We start from the raw sequence: 15,161 nt of genomic DNA, 5'->3' as shown, positions 1-15,161 counted from the left end.
CAAACAAAGGTTCTAAAAGGCAAAAATTGAAATAACAAAACGTAAAAAAACTGTATAGATATATGTATACTTCCTTTACGTTTCGTTATTTCAATTTTCGACTTCTCGAAGCTTTTTATCACTTTCTCCTTGTATTCGATTTTTATTTTCGCCAGGGTGTCATATGTCGTTGCTAATTCTTTTTAGCCAGACATGACATGAGATTACGAGTCCATTCTGCCGTTGATGCACTAGCAAATTTTTTTTATTTTCTGGACTAAAATCGATGTTAAAAGTTCACTATTTTGAGTCAATTGAGCTACGATTAACTCTGTAAAGACGTCTTATCGTAAAAAAATAATTTTTTTCTGGTTTTGCGAAGATATAACTTGTAATTGGAAAACTACCAATATTTATATTATACTATTGATATATATAGCTTTTCTGGCGGATAAAACTACTATATTTTATCATTCAATACACTACATACATTTCCATCTTCAGTTCTGCACAGATCTCGAATTTATTTCGAATTCAATTTTAAACGTGAATGTTGCAAATTTGCAACACTCATTTTAAAGAAAAATATGCTAACACACAGCTACGTAGATTCTCAAAAAAGCAGAAATGTGTTAAAACAAGAAGAATGACAGCGGTGCATACGGAATGAAATATAATAGTATATTTTAAAGGTGACGTGCAATAAGGCTGAATAGGTTCATAGTCAAAAAATTTTTTTCATTCAAAAAGTTAGGAAATTTTTTGAAAAGATTTTATATGTATAGTTATTAAATCGAATTTTTGATTATCATATAAGCGATTTCGTGTATATGCTTTATATTTGTAAACGAGTATTTTGAATAAACAATTTCTTAATATTATATTTTGTAATTTTATATTATATTTGTATGATGTATTTATATATATATTAACACTTTTATTGCATTTTAATGCAAATCGATTACTCAACAAAAATAGGAAATACGCAAAATTGTACAATATTCAAATCATCGTAACTCGGTGGGAAAATCATCGTCGACGAACAATCAAAAAGTATTTTAAAGTTTGAAGTTTCTACTTTCGAGATCGGTAATTGATATTTTGAACTGACTGAATTTTTTGAAAGCTGTACGGAAACAAATCCATCAAATCTGTAAATTTTGTACGAAATTTATAACGTTCCGTGGTGTGAACTAGAAATTAATATTATTAATTACAGCTGTCACGGTTTACAGCTGTCACGGTTTACAGAGTGAATCTTTTCCTTTAATTTATTTTTTTATTGAGCGTTGTACAATTTTTTTCGCCAAGTTATTGAATATCGAAACAAAAACGATCGCTTTTGCTTCAATGTTGAATAAGTCGATAAAAAAATCGCACCATGTTCAATAAAAAAAAACAACTAAAGAGATAAAGATTCATTATTTAAAAAATTACGTAAATAATATGTGATTTTTACTAATTTTTAAGTGTAATTTAATATAAGTATACTTTTAAAATAAATCTCTTCGAAAAAGGAAAGAGCTAATTAAACGGCTTAGTAAATAATCAAATACGCTATCAATCCTAATCGTAGTTTTATATATGCAATTGTAAATGAATGCCGGAAGAAAGTAAACGAATCTACTTACCGGCCACATTGTCACTCCGCCATGCTCCGCTGAATTTAATCTAATCGTGATGCTCCAGCAGTCCCACCATGAATCACTTATCCACTAATGCTCGCCCGTCAGTCGCGATGTAGACAGATATAAACACGGATATAGAAAAACGCGAAAATAACGAAAAATGTATTGGACGCACTCAGCCGGCCGATCGCGCGATGCGTTCGTTACGAATTGAAACACGCGGCGTTAACTTCACGTCGATGCTCAAAGCGTTCGTCGCGTCGCAATACAACAGAAAACAATCGAGGCAAACGTTCCGCGTGAAGTTGACTCTTTCATAAAGCAGCTGGTTACGTTGCTAATTTTTAAAATCTGCAACTTTTAAGTAAATATTTACTTGATCATACGTAGCAAGACGATTCGTATCAGACGATCTGCCATTCGCGAAGATCGTTACGATAATGACTACGTTTATACGGACACCCTTAATCGGGTTTAATAACATTCGCAGTTATGAAACTGGACAATAGCTATTCTTCTGAAGAAGGGAACGACTGTGTTTGGCCAGTTTTCTAACTAGGGATGTTATTAAATCCGATTAAAGGAGTCCGTGTAAACGTAGTCAATGTTTCGCATCGCGGATCTCTTAACTGCTCAAGACTCGGAGCTACGTTCAGCACTGCTCACACGTACTGAACGTAGCTCCGAATCCTGTTGATAATCTCTCGATCGATTCTATCTTCAAAAGTTTCGCGCATCTCATTTAGGGGCTGCGCACAATCGAAGGAATAGAGAATCTAGGATAAAGGTCAATTACATTTTATTATTATACAATATATATTATCTTAAAACGAATGAAAAAAATTAGAAAAGTGAGCAAATTCATTATGTAAGTATTGACCAATGAAATTATATTCTAGTAAATTTGCTCACTTTTATAATTTTCATCTCATTCACTTTTTCAAAATCTACACTCTCCAAAACTTTTAAAGTAAATATCTCATTTTGAAGAATGAAATTTCACTCTTAAAGTTTGAAAATTGAGCCACTCTTTGTTTTTAGACTGGATTAATTTTCATGTGACATTCCACTAAGAGAATTTAGAGAGCAATCAATCCCTATTCTCTATTCCTATGATTGCGCACAATCTACGTGCCACGATTTGCGAATGTACACAGAAAGGTACGTACTAAAATATAAACTAAAAATTTAACTAAAAATACTGCTAATAGATCTGAAAAAATAATTATGTTCGTAATATTATATTGAAAGCTGAGGAATTGATTTTTAGAATTGTAACACTTTTCGCGTCATTATCACCATATTTGAGCGTTTTACGTAATTATTTTGATTAATCCAATTATTTTCTACATCTAGCTAAACTTTTACATACTTCAATAAAACAATTCTGTGTATATCTGCATATATTCACACAGTACCTTTCAGTGCGCATATCTCATTTCATATTTTGATTCACGAACATTTTCATTATAATGTATTGGATTATTAAATTATACTAGATATTATCGAAGACGAGATACAGTAACATATATATATATATATATACGGTGTGACTAATTATTAAAATCATTCGTTTCATATTTCCTTATATTTTATCTGAAAATATAGAGGGTACATACGCGCACGCACGTACGCATATAAAAAAACATCGAAATAAGTTTTTTATTAAAATCTTTATTTCTTGTGTTTCGTAGCGTTTTCCTAAACAATAATTAACGTAACTTAACGTGAAATTGTGGTGTACGAGAGAGAGAGGAGAGAGAGAGAGAGAGAGAGAGAGAGAGAGAGAGAGAGAGAGAGAGAGAGAGAAAGAAGGAAAAAGAGAAAATATAATGCTTGATATATTAGAATTATGGAAACTTTCACTCAAATTAGTAATGGTACGATATACAAGTGGAGCAGATTTAAGATACGTAATCTTAAGATTATATTGACAATGAGACGACGCGACCGATTACCAAAAAATAATCGATCTCTTGGTTGACCAATGAGTTAATTACGCAAATAGGTACGCAGACAGAGTAGAGACATAAGTTAACTTATGGGTTTAGACTCGGGGAACACATCATCGTCCACGTCGAGAAAATAACGAAATATTTACGAAAAAGAAGGAATGGATAATTTCGAAAATTTGTAATAAAAACTAAAAATAAAGAAAATTTTAATCGTGATTTCTCTCGACGCGTACGGCACACTCTGCTTTGATCCGGAAGTCTATACCCTCGTCAGAAAATGTTATAATATGTGTGAGAGTTAAGTTATATCATATACTTAACACGATACACAAAGTCATTATATCCCAAGTATCAAATGGATGCAATCAAATACCACGGTTCAAGCGAAACGCAGACTATTACTTATCGTTCTGTCTTGATTAGAATGCAGATCTGTTACCAGGTGTCGTTGTAATAATTTCCGTACATGCTTGTATTGTGTTTAACGTTCAGTCATATCAGTCGCTTATTTAAAGTTCCGCGTGAACCGAGTGCTCTCCCTTTAAACAAAAAAAAATAATTTATCATTACAGCAATCGATTATTCGCATTTACTTAAAGCATAATAAACATCCACATTATTAATAAAATGTGAACAAATGAGTTGGAAGAGACTTTAAATGACTATTTTTGCCACAAATACATTTTGGAACGGGATATGTATATCCACCTTCCCAATTGGCACTAATGCCTTCGTACGAAAATCTTACGTTACAATTTCATAATGTTTTCATATTCACAAATACATAGAAAGTCCCATTCAACACGGATAAATTGCTCGAGTATCTTTTATTCTCATGCTCACGAATCCAAGTATAGTGTGAAAGACACATTTTACAAATGTAACGTGGAAGAAAAGTACATTCACAAAAATTCTACTTTTATCAGTCTTCAAATAGAAAGATTACTTCGAATATATAACAAAAAATTTGACAACTACATTACAGCACACAATCTAAAAATTTGAGAAATGCATTCCAGAGTTATGTAATAACCGACTAATTCAAACTTCCACTTCTTTAGGCGCACGTCAAAATGTTCAATCCGAAACAAATCCCGACACGTTGCGCGGAATTATCGTTACCTTATCTTATTACTCTCGTTACTCGTATCTCGTTTATTAAATGTAATTAATTCGAACTAATCACGTGCAACATATCGACCTTACATCGAGATTCTGAAATTTTTTATATCGTCACGAATATCGATAAGAGTCGAATGTTGAATGTCGTGTCAAGAAAACGAAAAGTCTTAACGATATTTGTAGCAAAAATACACATGTCACATTGCTCCCCGCGATCGTACGCAGTTAAAAAAAAAAAATAAAAATAAAACTTAACAGACGACACGAAGTTTTGGCAAAGAACATAACGTTTAACGACGTCGAACAACCAGTACTCAGTGTCAAACGGGCGGCGGCTGTACAAATCGTGGGACCCGTTGACAACGAGCTCGATGATCGCACACCTATACTTAAGAATCTATTATTTATATGACGATACTGCTCATATGATTTGCTCACAAACGAGTTTAACTGTACCGCGAACGAAACTAGTGACCCACGCTACTCGATCCAGTTATACCAATAATCATGTGTACTGATACATTGTACATGCGTTATTACCAATAACATATGTACTGCTCCATCTCCATACGGTTATAATAGGCGTTCAGGTATATCCATTCATTCTAACGAAAGCAAACACAATATTTACGCATACACATACCCTAACGTAATATTATTAAAAGTAATGATACCTCTGAAATAAAAATCCCTGAAATATAACAGTTAAACCGTCATAATTGGTTGTTTTAATTGGCGATATATTTACAACGAAAATGATAGATTTTCTTGACTCTTATGAAAATAACATGACTACTCGTGATTGATATCCATAAATGTTCATGTTGACATGTTGCAAATGAATGTGATTGCAGAAAGACTATACTCATTCGAAATTACGTAGGAAGATGAAGCATAAGGAACAGAATGCATATGTGTATGTGTATATGCATGTATACGAATCAGGACATGTATATCTATGTATGTATGTATGTACATATGTCTGTATGTATTATATGTATATATGTATGTATGTATGTATGTATGTATGTATGTATGTACAAAACAAACTGCATAAATGTTAGAAGTGGTATAAATCCAAAGAATATTACCAATTAACGTCTGTAGTGTTCACATTTTCAGTAACGTAACTTCATTACCGTATTGCAAAAACGCATTTAACAGTAAGATATACAATTTTTATGAAAGGAAATACCTTTTACAAGTATAACTGATAGCAAAAATTAGATTTACTAAAGTTACAAATGTTATAAATTGTTATATTATTAATTCTAATGGACAAAAATTTACTTTAGAAGAAAAGTGTTTATACAACATACGTTGGCTATTTATTGCTTACACAAACAATAGTCAATTATCATCAAATTCGTAAAATCACCCAAAAAACTTTCCTCTGTTGCAATTGTTAGAAACTCTAACATTTGCATGAAACTCATAATTCTTCGAAAATAAATTTATACATAAGAATTAATTATCGATAATGTTCAGCTCACGCATCTCTTATTAAAAAAATTATATATTGCATTTATACAACATTTCTGTGCTTTCCATTTGATGATACAAGTCGACACGAGCATCATCCTATCTTAGCAGTTAATGAGTACCAAAGGTGAAACGTTATTTATGTTGAACTTATATCATTAAATGAAAAGTACTCTTTATATTTTATAGATTGTGTCATAGAGAAAATAACGAAAGATAGATTTTAGAATGGATTTGTTTGATGAAACACACAACCAAAACTTTTAAGCTTCTATTGTATTTATGCTCTCTGAGTCTAAAGACTCTAAAGAGTACTTGTATTATGTACAGCTATACAGTTTCTATATTCGAATATTTAATATTACACACAACAAGGTGTATATATATATATATGTCTATATATACATATATATATAAATAATGTGTGTGTGTGTGTGTGTGTGTGTGTTATAGAAAACTATAAGCCATCTGGATAATATTGCAAAAAAATCAATATCAATTTTTTACTGTTTAAGGGGATGCTGGAGCAACGGCCGAACTTAATCGACGTCGATAATACAGACTCTTTTAGTTCCAAATTCGATAATAGTGACATCTTTTATTCATTTCTTATATTGTTATATATTGTTGTGCTCACTCAAACGCATTTATCTGTCCTTATCTAATATATTGCAACGCCATCTCTTGTAAAATCGAACAATTACTGTCAGACGTAATTCATGGTTTATCATGTTGAGTCTTCGTTGAGTAAACAAATTTACCTAATTTGCAGTTTAATAAAATATCTTTTTTGGAGCTTTCAACCTCAGTTTTATGAAATTAGTATTGTTTGTTCATGTAATACACTGAGTGTTCAACTGTCGTTTGCTCCATACAAGCTGTAAAACTTTTTTATTAAGGAAACATTTATGTCAGATGACAGCTCTACAGAATTTGATCCCGTTTAGTCAATTCGGAGATTTTTCTTCAACTGTAATGTACCCACAATTTGGTCGGTCTAACATCCCCTTAAGAAAGGAATCGTATGCTGCTACAGCATCTATATATTCGCATCTGTATAATTCTTATGTTCTATTCAAAAAGATATACATCCACATTAATTACTGTATTGTATACAAATAGTTGCTTTCCATTTTCACATGTGATACTAAATTTTAAAATTGTGATTACGATAATGACGTCACTACTTGCTTACTTTGGTAACAAAGTTATCGCATAACAACATAGATCTACAACTTCATTGTTAAGGTAAGTTAACAAGATTCAGTAAAACACACGATCTTGAGTCTGTGTAGATTGTAGATAAAAACTCAGTTGAATTTCACTTGTCAGAATGAAAAAAAGCGTGCATTCAACTGAGTTAAGACGTCACAAATGAGAATTATGTAAGTTTTGATGTAAATAGAAAGCAACTGATACAAGCACTACGAAATCTATCTTTTATCTAATCCAATAATGCTACGAAATATACTATTCGCCGAATGTAAAAAAATATCGCTTCTCGTGTCAAAAATCTTGACTTGGTTATTGATATAGACAAAATTAGTTTTACAAAACATATAATTAATTGCAAGTCTTTAAAAGCTTGCAGAGACTTTTGTAACTTCTATAATTGTACTCTTCAGAGTCTCCCGATGTAAAAGCTATACTTTTATATTTTATTTAGTCATTTTATTCTAAAAAGTTTTCTTTTTTTAAAAGAAAAATGTTTTGGTTGTGCGCTCACATAATTTTTGGATCAAAAGATATCTGGCAAAGGATTTCAAGAATAGAAGTGATGTACATTTTTTTTCTTCAAGAGATGCATTTTTACTACCATTATTTTTACTTGTTTATGGCATATATTAGCAACGAAATATAGCCTCGTCATTAAAATGTATCGAACATAACAGTTGCTTTATAGAAAATCAAGAAAAGACACAATATATATAATAAAACAATGAAAGAAAAACTTAAAAATTTGTCCAGCATTATTTAACGTAAAATGTTTAATCATAATATCTTCCCATTAAAGAGACAGAAAGCACAATTGCATTATTCAGAAAATAAAAATTTTCCAGAATAATTATACTGTTTCACACATACAACATATGTATCTTTAAGGGGAAGGGAGTACATAAAATTACGATACTGTAACAATGCGATTCTTAAAACATAAGAATCAATTTCAAGCGAAATGATACCTTACATTTATCGATATAATTCGCGATCTAACTACTAATGACCGAAAAAAATATGGATACATAACCAAAGTGTACGGCAGCTTTTTAGCCATCAAAGGAATTATATGTTAGATTAATTCAGTATCTTAAGTTACCTAGTTACTGTTGTGTTTGTGTATCAAATCATTATCATAACAATTACTTGTTTGGGCACACACCGAATTAAAGTCTCAGCTGTAAGCATGTATCATATTTTCGGTACTTTTCCGCAGTTGGTGTTCATTAGCCATCCTCTTTTGGAGGTGTAAACCAACCTATTAAAACGCAAATACGTTATTAAGCATTAATAATTAACTGCAGCACATAAAAGAAGTAAATTCTCACCATTCTTTTCATGTATTTGTACAAGAGACTTGAATGACTGTTGGGCACGTGCCAAACTATATTGGCCTTGTCCGCCACACACTTTACCAGCGCCACCTGATCCTTGGAACTGTATACGCGCTTTCCCTTTCACTAACGTCGCTGAAATCTGCATTATAACAGCTTCTACTGTATACGCCGAACTCCATCCTTGTTTTGTAAGAAGCTCCATGCAAATGGCACCTCCCACAAGAACATATCCACCAGATATAATAGGATGTACCACTCTTACAAATGGAGGTTCGAACGGATACGTTTCCTACGATAATAAAAATTAGAAATAAAATATCTGCAAGAAACTTTAGAAAAAGTGCAAATTAATACATTTATGTATATATCTTATTCGAAGCATAGTATACATGGCCTCTTATGAAAACAACTCTTAATTCCAGGTTTGATTCTGACTGCCACCCCCATATATATACACACACATTGTTTTGTAAGAGATTGATCAAAAAGGCACGATTAAAAAAGGTACAGATTCTAGTACTATACTAAGCCTAAAGATATAAAGGAAGATACTAATGTAGCCTAAGGCTACATTAAACTTAAGATATATAGAAGAGAAAGGTTGAGCAGTCTCATAAAGCTTAGTACACATGTTGGGCTGGAACTAATAATCTGTCAAGAGTTACAGAAGAATTTTTTAGACCTAAATGACCTAATATAATAGTGTAAATGAGATAAAAGACTATATCAGCCACCGTAATATTATTACTGTTACTACTAGTGCTACTATTCAAAGCTTAAGTCTTAAGTTTAGCCTTATTACCTTGAAAAGCATATTGAGAAGAATACTGTCTTTGCCTTCTTTTTCTTTCAAAAGAATGAGATCGCTATGAAGTGGTGAATCAGGATCTACACACATCAATCTGATATTCCATTCATACAAACTGTCATTTACTAGTTCTATGCTATACATTCCTGAAAAAAAACCATTAAATGTATAAAGAGGATATTTAAAAATTCTTTTGACAACACATTTATCAGATGATTAAAAAAGATAATTTTTTTTAAAAGCAAAAAAAACAAAAACATTCCTTGAATATGCGAAAATAATTATAATTTTTGAAAGTTATATCGTGATTTTTTTAAATCTGACATGAGATTTCGTAATCAAGTAATTTAAAGAACCCATAAGTACTGACTTTCAAAAAAATTCAACAAAAATTCGTGCTATAAAGCGTTGTTAGTATCATATTTTCTTAGTAGTTGCTGATTTGACGCTCTATATTACTGAAACCAATCGCATGCTCAACGTAAAACTTTATTGTGATTAATGTCTCAACATGAGCTATTATTTGACATAAAATTCTATTTCAAACTCGGGGACCGAAAAACAGGCAAAAAATCTATCCTTTTGCAATCGTTTTTTTAATATTGGATCAGTACTTAATGAGCAACAGTGAACGAGTGTCAATTGTTATCAGATAAGATAACGAAAATATGAATAGAATGCTTGTTTACTAATTTCAACTCAAGAAAAACGAAGGATATCTCAAATAGCTTTGTACGGTCAACTGAAGATTTGTTATTCCGAGTTCGATCCCTTGTGCCTTACATATTGCTGAATTAAGTTTTCTGTGCTTAAAAATCTAATTTACAGATTTAAAAAAAAAGAGAATTATTAATACGAAATTTCGTATTTGAAGAATTACAGAAAAGAGAATTAATATAAGAGATTGATTGAATTCCTTTATGCTATCTTGCTCAAAGATAGGGCAGTAATGTAGAACCTATTTTCCTCATCTAAGGAACTATATGAGAAAAAAATTTTTAATGATTAGTGTCACTATTTTGAACAAGAGTGACTTTTTCACTTATAAAAAAAAAAAAAATAAAAGTAACTGAAGTGACTGAATAGCAATGCTGTTATTATTGAAACATTCAACAAAATTTTGAACTGACAAATTAATATCAGGCCACAATTTAACAAAAAATACAAATAGTTCCACAAATATCAAAAATATTTAATGAAACATATTTTTATTTTCAAGTAAAACTAAATATACAAGGATTTAAAATTGTTTGCATTCAATAAGAAAATAGAGAATATCTCGAATTCTGGCAAACTGTGACTTAATATTAGTCAAATATCATCATTTGAATAAAATTTTGTTGTTGAATATCTTTCAATTTTTATTTAATCTTCCAACTTTTATCTCATTTTTGGACACAAGTTTATATGAATCTTTTTTGTTTATTGTATGAAGTAAAAAAGTCATTTCAAAAATTTATTAAATTGAAAAATACTATATATATATATATATATAAAATACATATAGAATTATAAAAACTTAATTATAATAACAAAACTTTCAAAATGACATACTTTCCAAGGATGACAGAGGGTTTGCGGATTATCGCTGTGTTGTGATCCATTGTTTCGTAAATTTTACTGTCCACTTCATCAGAGTGAGCGGTGCACTGATACTGAGCAATACTAACTTCCGGAAAAATCCTTAAATGCTGAGTTTAGACTCCCATCAAAATGTCATTAAAATATCATTCCATCCTTGTTTGCCGAAAATTAGAGAAGGATGACATGATATCCGGGTCGTACCCGGATGAAAATATGAACAAGCCTTATGCAAATGCTGAGGGGAAGAGAAAAGAGGAAGGAGAAAAAGAGCACTTCTTTAGCTTGTCAGAAGAGCAGTCTTTCATATTTTACTTATAACCTACGTCTCTATTTAAGTTATCAGGATGTTTCTGTATTTCTAGAGCCTCCTATTTGCTCGGAAAATATGACGTCGTTGTAATTACAGTAGTTGTTTTTATAAATAGTATTTAGTATCCTGTCTCAATGCTGTGTTTCTGACAATGATGATTGTGTGACACGTTTCAGTCTGACGTCCCGTTAATATTCCTTCATACGAGCGTTGATCGTTTCACTGACATTACTTTCCCATACATAAGAGCAAGATATTTTATATATATTATATATTTTTGCGGAACACTGAGTGGAGATTTTTAGTCTAAGATTCCTCTTTAGGTTTGTTCTATCTTCTTTGAAAAATTCAGATGTTGCGTTTGTTTAAAATCCTGTCAATTCGGTTTGTTGTTCCTTTTACAGATGAGAAAATATAAAGACTTTTTTTTTTTAACGTAAGTAAAATATACTTTTCTGACAAACTAAGGAGATGCCACTTTCTTCATTCCTCCTTCTTTCTCAATAACGATTATAAAGGGAATTCTTCAGTGGAGCAGTTCAATATGAGTGCACTATTCATTCTGATGAAGTTTACGAAACGTATCTATTAGCAATGGAACATAACACAACGATAACCCTAAAAAATCCTCTGACATCTCTGATGTAAATATATCCATGGAAACCTTATTATCAATAACATACCCTTTTTAAAGCTGTCACTTCGGTATATATCACGCAATTCTTTCATGAGTCTATCTGTTGCTTGTACACTTCCACAAACAGATCCTTTTAAATAATCTTGTCTCTGATTCTGTCTCAACCTTTCCAACGTCGCAAGATGTTCCAAATCCATTTCTTCACTCTATATTATTAAAGATCAATAACAAAGATTAATAACAGAAATAACTAAAATTAACCAATAGCAAACAAATCATTTCTCTTTACCTTATTTTTAGAATTAGCGTCTCCTTCGTCCATATCCAGATGAAGGTCTTCTTCAGTCTCACTGTCTTCATCTTCGTCAATATCATCTAAGTCTTCAGCATCCATCCTTTGTGCCACCGTTTCATTCGATCCTCCTAATCGTAAGGGATCCAAAGCGGTTCTCAGCCTTTCAACATCCGGTGGTTCCGGTAACGAATGTAATCTGCATAATTCTTTCAACAGGATACCAACTTGGTTGATTACGTGGTTGTCACGGCCTGTTGTGTTACTTAAAATTTGTACAGCATTCGTAACACTAGTTTCCTCGGATTCGGCAAACCAAACGGGCGGCGTTGAAGGATAGGTTTCCTACATAAACATTATTAATGTTAATGCAACTTTATTACATAACTAAATAATTTATGTACTTAATGTACACAATCATGAATGATAATATTATAAGTCTATTTTTGTCATTTCACTGAATTTAACATTTTATTAAAAATTGTCCTTTCACCAGACTTCCACACAATAAAATATTTTATTTTAAATACGAGTATTAGCGTATTCCATCAAAAAACAATGTAACATTCCATCTTTATTTAACATTAGTAAACAATAAGGATGTAATGATGCATTCTGTTAAGTTATGATTAGATTAAACATTGAGATAAGATTGGAATTTAACCAATCAAACCAAAAATTCACTAAACTTGAATTTTTATTTCTTTCATCTAATTGATTAAGTTCTAATTCAATCTCAATTTTAATTCTTAGTCTAATCATGACTTACACTGTGTGATTTGTGTCTCTCTTACTGGAAAGAACTTATTATATATAAATGTAATACTAATTAAAGTAAAATAGCTATATGTTTGGTGAAATTAAGGGCAATTCTAAAATCTTGTATCTACGATGCTTGAAACCACTTCAAGATCTCAGAGATAAAAAAAAAGAATTAATAAATCACATCTAAACAAATCAGCTACATGATTAATGCTATTGGTAAATTCTTCCTCTATCTGAGATCTCGATTTCCAACACCGTGGACACAACGCTTAATGCATTCTTGTGTTATTCTATCTTCATTGTTCATTAGATGTAAAATGAGGACGTAATGACACAAATAGTGCTAATAGCATCTCCTTAAACCCTAGAAAAACAAAAAAGAAACTTTTAATGCTCATTTATACCCAATATAAATTAACTTGGATCAATGTATTCTTAATTTTTTTTCTAATACTTAGAGACGATGTAAAAAGTAAAAATACTTTCCGTTCGATGGTACAGGTCAACACAAGTGTTGTGCTATGTTTGTTACTTCCTGAATGTCAAGAAAAACAGAATGACGTTTGTGTCGACTTGTGTCACCGAATGGAAAATATCTTAAGTTAAACTAAGATTAAAATCAATTTATATTGATGGATATAGACTGCATTTCACTTGACGTTTCTTTAGAATCATTTCATTCTCGTTGTTTATCAAATGTTAAACAAAGATATGAATCATACTCTGAAGCGTTACGAACACCGAATGGAACGCATTCTAATGTGTTTGGTATTAAGACCATAATGTAAAAGGAGATAAATAAAAGATAACAAACCTTCTCAAAATTGCTCGTTTACACGACAAGCGATTACGCACGTTATATGTACTACACATCCATTTAAACACTCACGCGAAATGAACACAAAAAAAAGAAACTTTTACACACACTGACATCTGTCACATAATCGGTAAATGATGCTGAAATATCCACGTTGTAATCACACATACGAATGGAAATACGCATTGCAAAAGGACCGCTTTTGATTGCGATGTTCCGCGTGCTAACATCGCGCACTCACACACACGCATAGAATGTTGCGCTTCTGCGTTGCCAGAGAGAGAAAGAGAGAGAGAGAGAGAAAGAAAAAAGAGAAAAAGAAGAGAGCGAAAGAGAAAATCGACTTGTCGCGAAAACTATGTCCCTAAAGTACGCGATCGAGCAGTGCTTTGAGATTCGATATTCCTTCGAGATCGAAGAATCCCATTCGAGATTCTTTGTCTGGATCCTCTTCTCTCCTTCACCTTTGTCTGCGGCACGTCAGTGTGGGAAAAAAACAATGCCTGAGAGATCCCGGAATGGAGCAGATACTCTCTTACCCACAGCTTCGACCCTTTTATTCGACGAGTTCTCGCGTTCGCGAAGGAGATAAAAACGAGAAAAAAAAAAATCGATCGGCGATTGAAGACGATCTCAAGGATCGAGATCGAGAAAGGGAAGACGTGAAAGCGATATTCTGCCGCGAGATGTCCCGTTCACGGCACAAAACAAGTGGAGTATCTCGTCGGCTCCATTGATCATTTGTAAGAAAATTCAGACGAGTGTCGGTGCGAAAACGGGATGAACGAAACGAAGCGAGGCAGCGAATGAAAGCACCGACGTATTTTAACGCACTCACTCATTCACGGCATTCACGCTAGCCACAGAACGCGCAAAACGGAGGACCGTCCGGAGGCTACACGGGGTGCGCGCGCGTATTGCACTTACTGTGATATTGGCGTGTATTTCATACTTCTTCCCATTTTTACCGACGAATCTGCAGCTGAGTTCGTCCACGCTCGCAGACATTATCTGAAACCTCTCATGGCTCTTGGGGAAGACGGATTCGAGCGTTTTGATTTCCTGCTTAAGGGTGTTCAGACAAGCCATTTGCGGTGCGACGTACGGTCGGCGCGGCACGTATATCTACGGCGGGCAGAGTCGGGGTTTTTTACCCCGTCCGGAACGAGATGCGGTCAAAATTAACCGTAGTGACAGAGACAAGATGATTTCCGATGACTACCCGAG

General features: G+C 32.6%; 1 protein-coding gene across 1 annotated transcript; it reads right to left on the bottom strand.

Annotated features, from left to right (window-relative positions):
* Nucleotides 1–8,500: 8,500 nt before the first annotated feature.
* Nucleotides 8,501–15,161, bottom strand: LOC108778399 (ubiquitin-conjugating enzyme E2 Q2). The gene is made up of 6 exons (XM_018545573.1): nucleotides 14,862–15,161; nucleotides 12,350–12,697; nucleotides 12,107–12,266; nucleotides 9,524–9,675; nucleotides 8,713–9,010; nucleotides 8,501–8,642 (listed from the first exon to the last, which is right to left on the bottom strand). Exons 1-6 carry the CDS (start codon nucleotides 15,021–15,023, stop codon nucleotides 8,611–8,613), a joined length of 1,152 nt encoding a protein of 383 aa, XP_018401075.1. The 5' UTR covers nucleotides 15,024–15,161; the 3' UTR covers nucleotides 8,501–8,610.

Source organism: Cyphomyrmex costatus, unplaced genomic scaffold (genome assembly GCF_001594065.2).
Source record: "Cyphomyrmex costatus isolate MS0001 unplaced genomic scaffold, Ccosl1.0 scaffold5, whole genome shotgun sequence".
NCBI classification, from domain to species: Eukaryota; Metazoa; Arthropoda; class Insecta; order Hymenoptera; family Formicidae; genus Cyphomyrmex; species Cyphomyrmex costatus.
Note: the sequence above shows the minus strand (reverse complement) of the source record. Positions and strands in the feature narration are given on the sequence as shown.

Excerpts from the sequence above, each read along its gene's own strand:
- LOC108778399 (XM_018545573.1), bottom strand. The coding sequence starts at position 15,023 with ATGGCTTGTCTGAACACCCTTAAGCAGGAAATCAAAACGCTCGAATCC. Across the intron at positions 12,267-12,349 it reads ACGCTAATTCTAAAAATAAG|AGTGAAGAAATGGATTTGGA; the intron begins GTAAAGAGAAAT and ends TTAATAATATAG. Across the intron at positions 9,676-12,106 it reads AAGTGACAGCTTTAAAAAGG|GAATGTATAGCATAGAACTA; the intron begins GTATGTTATTGA and ends GTTTTTTTTCAG.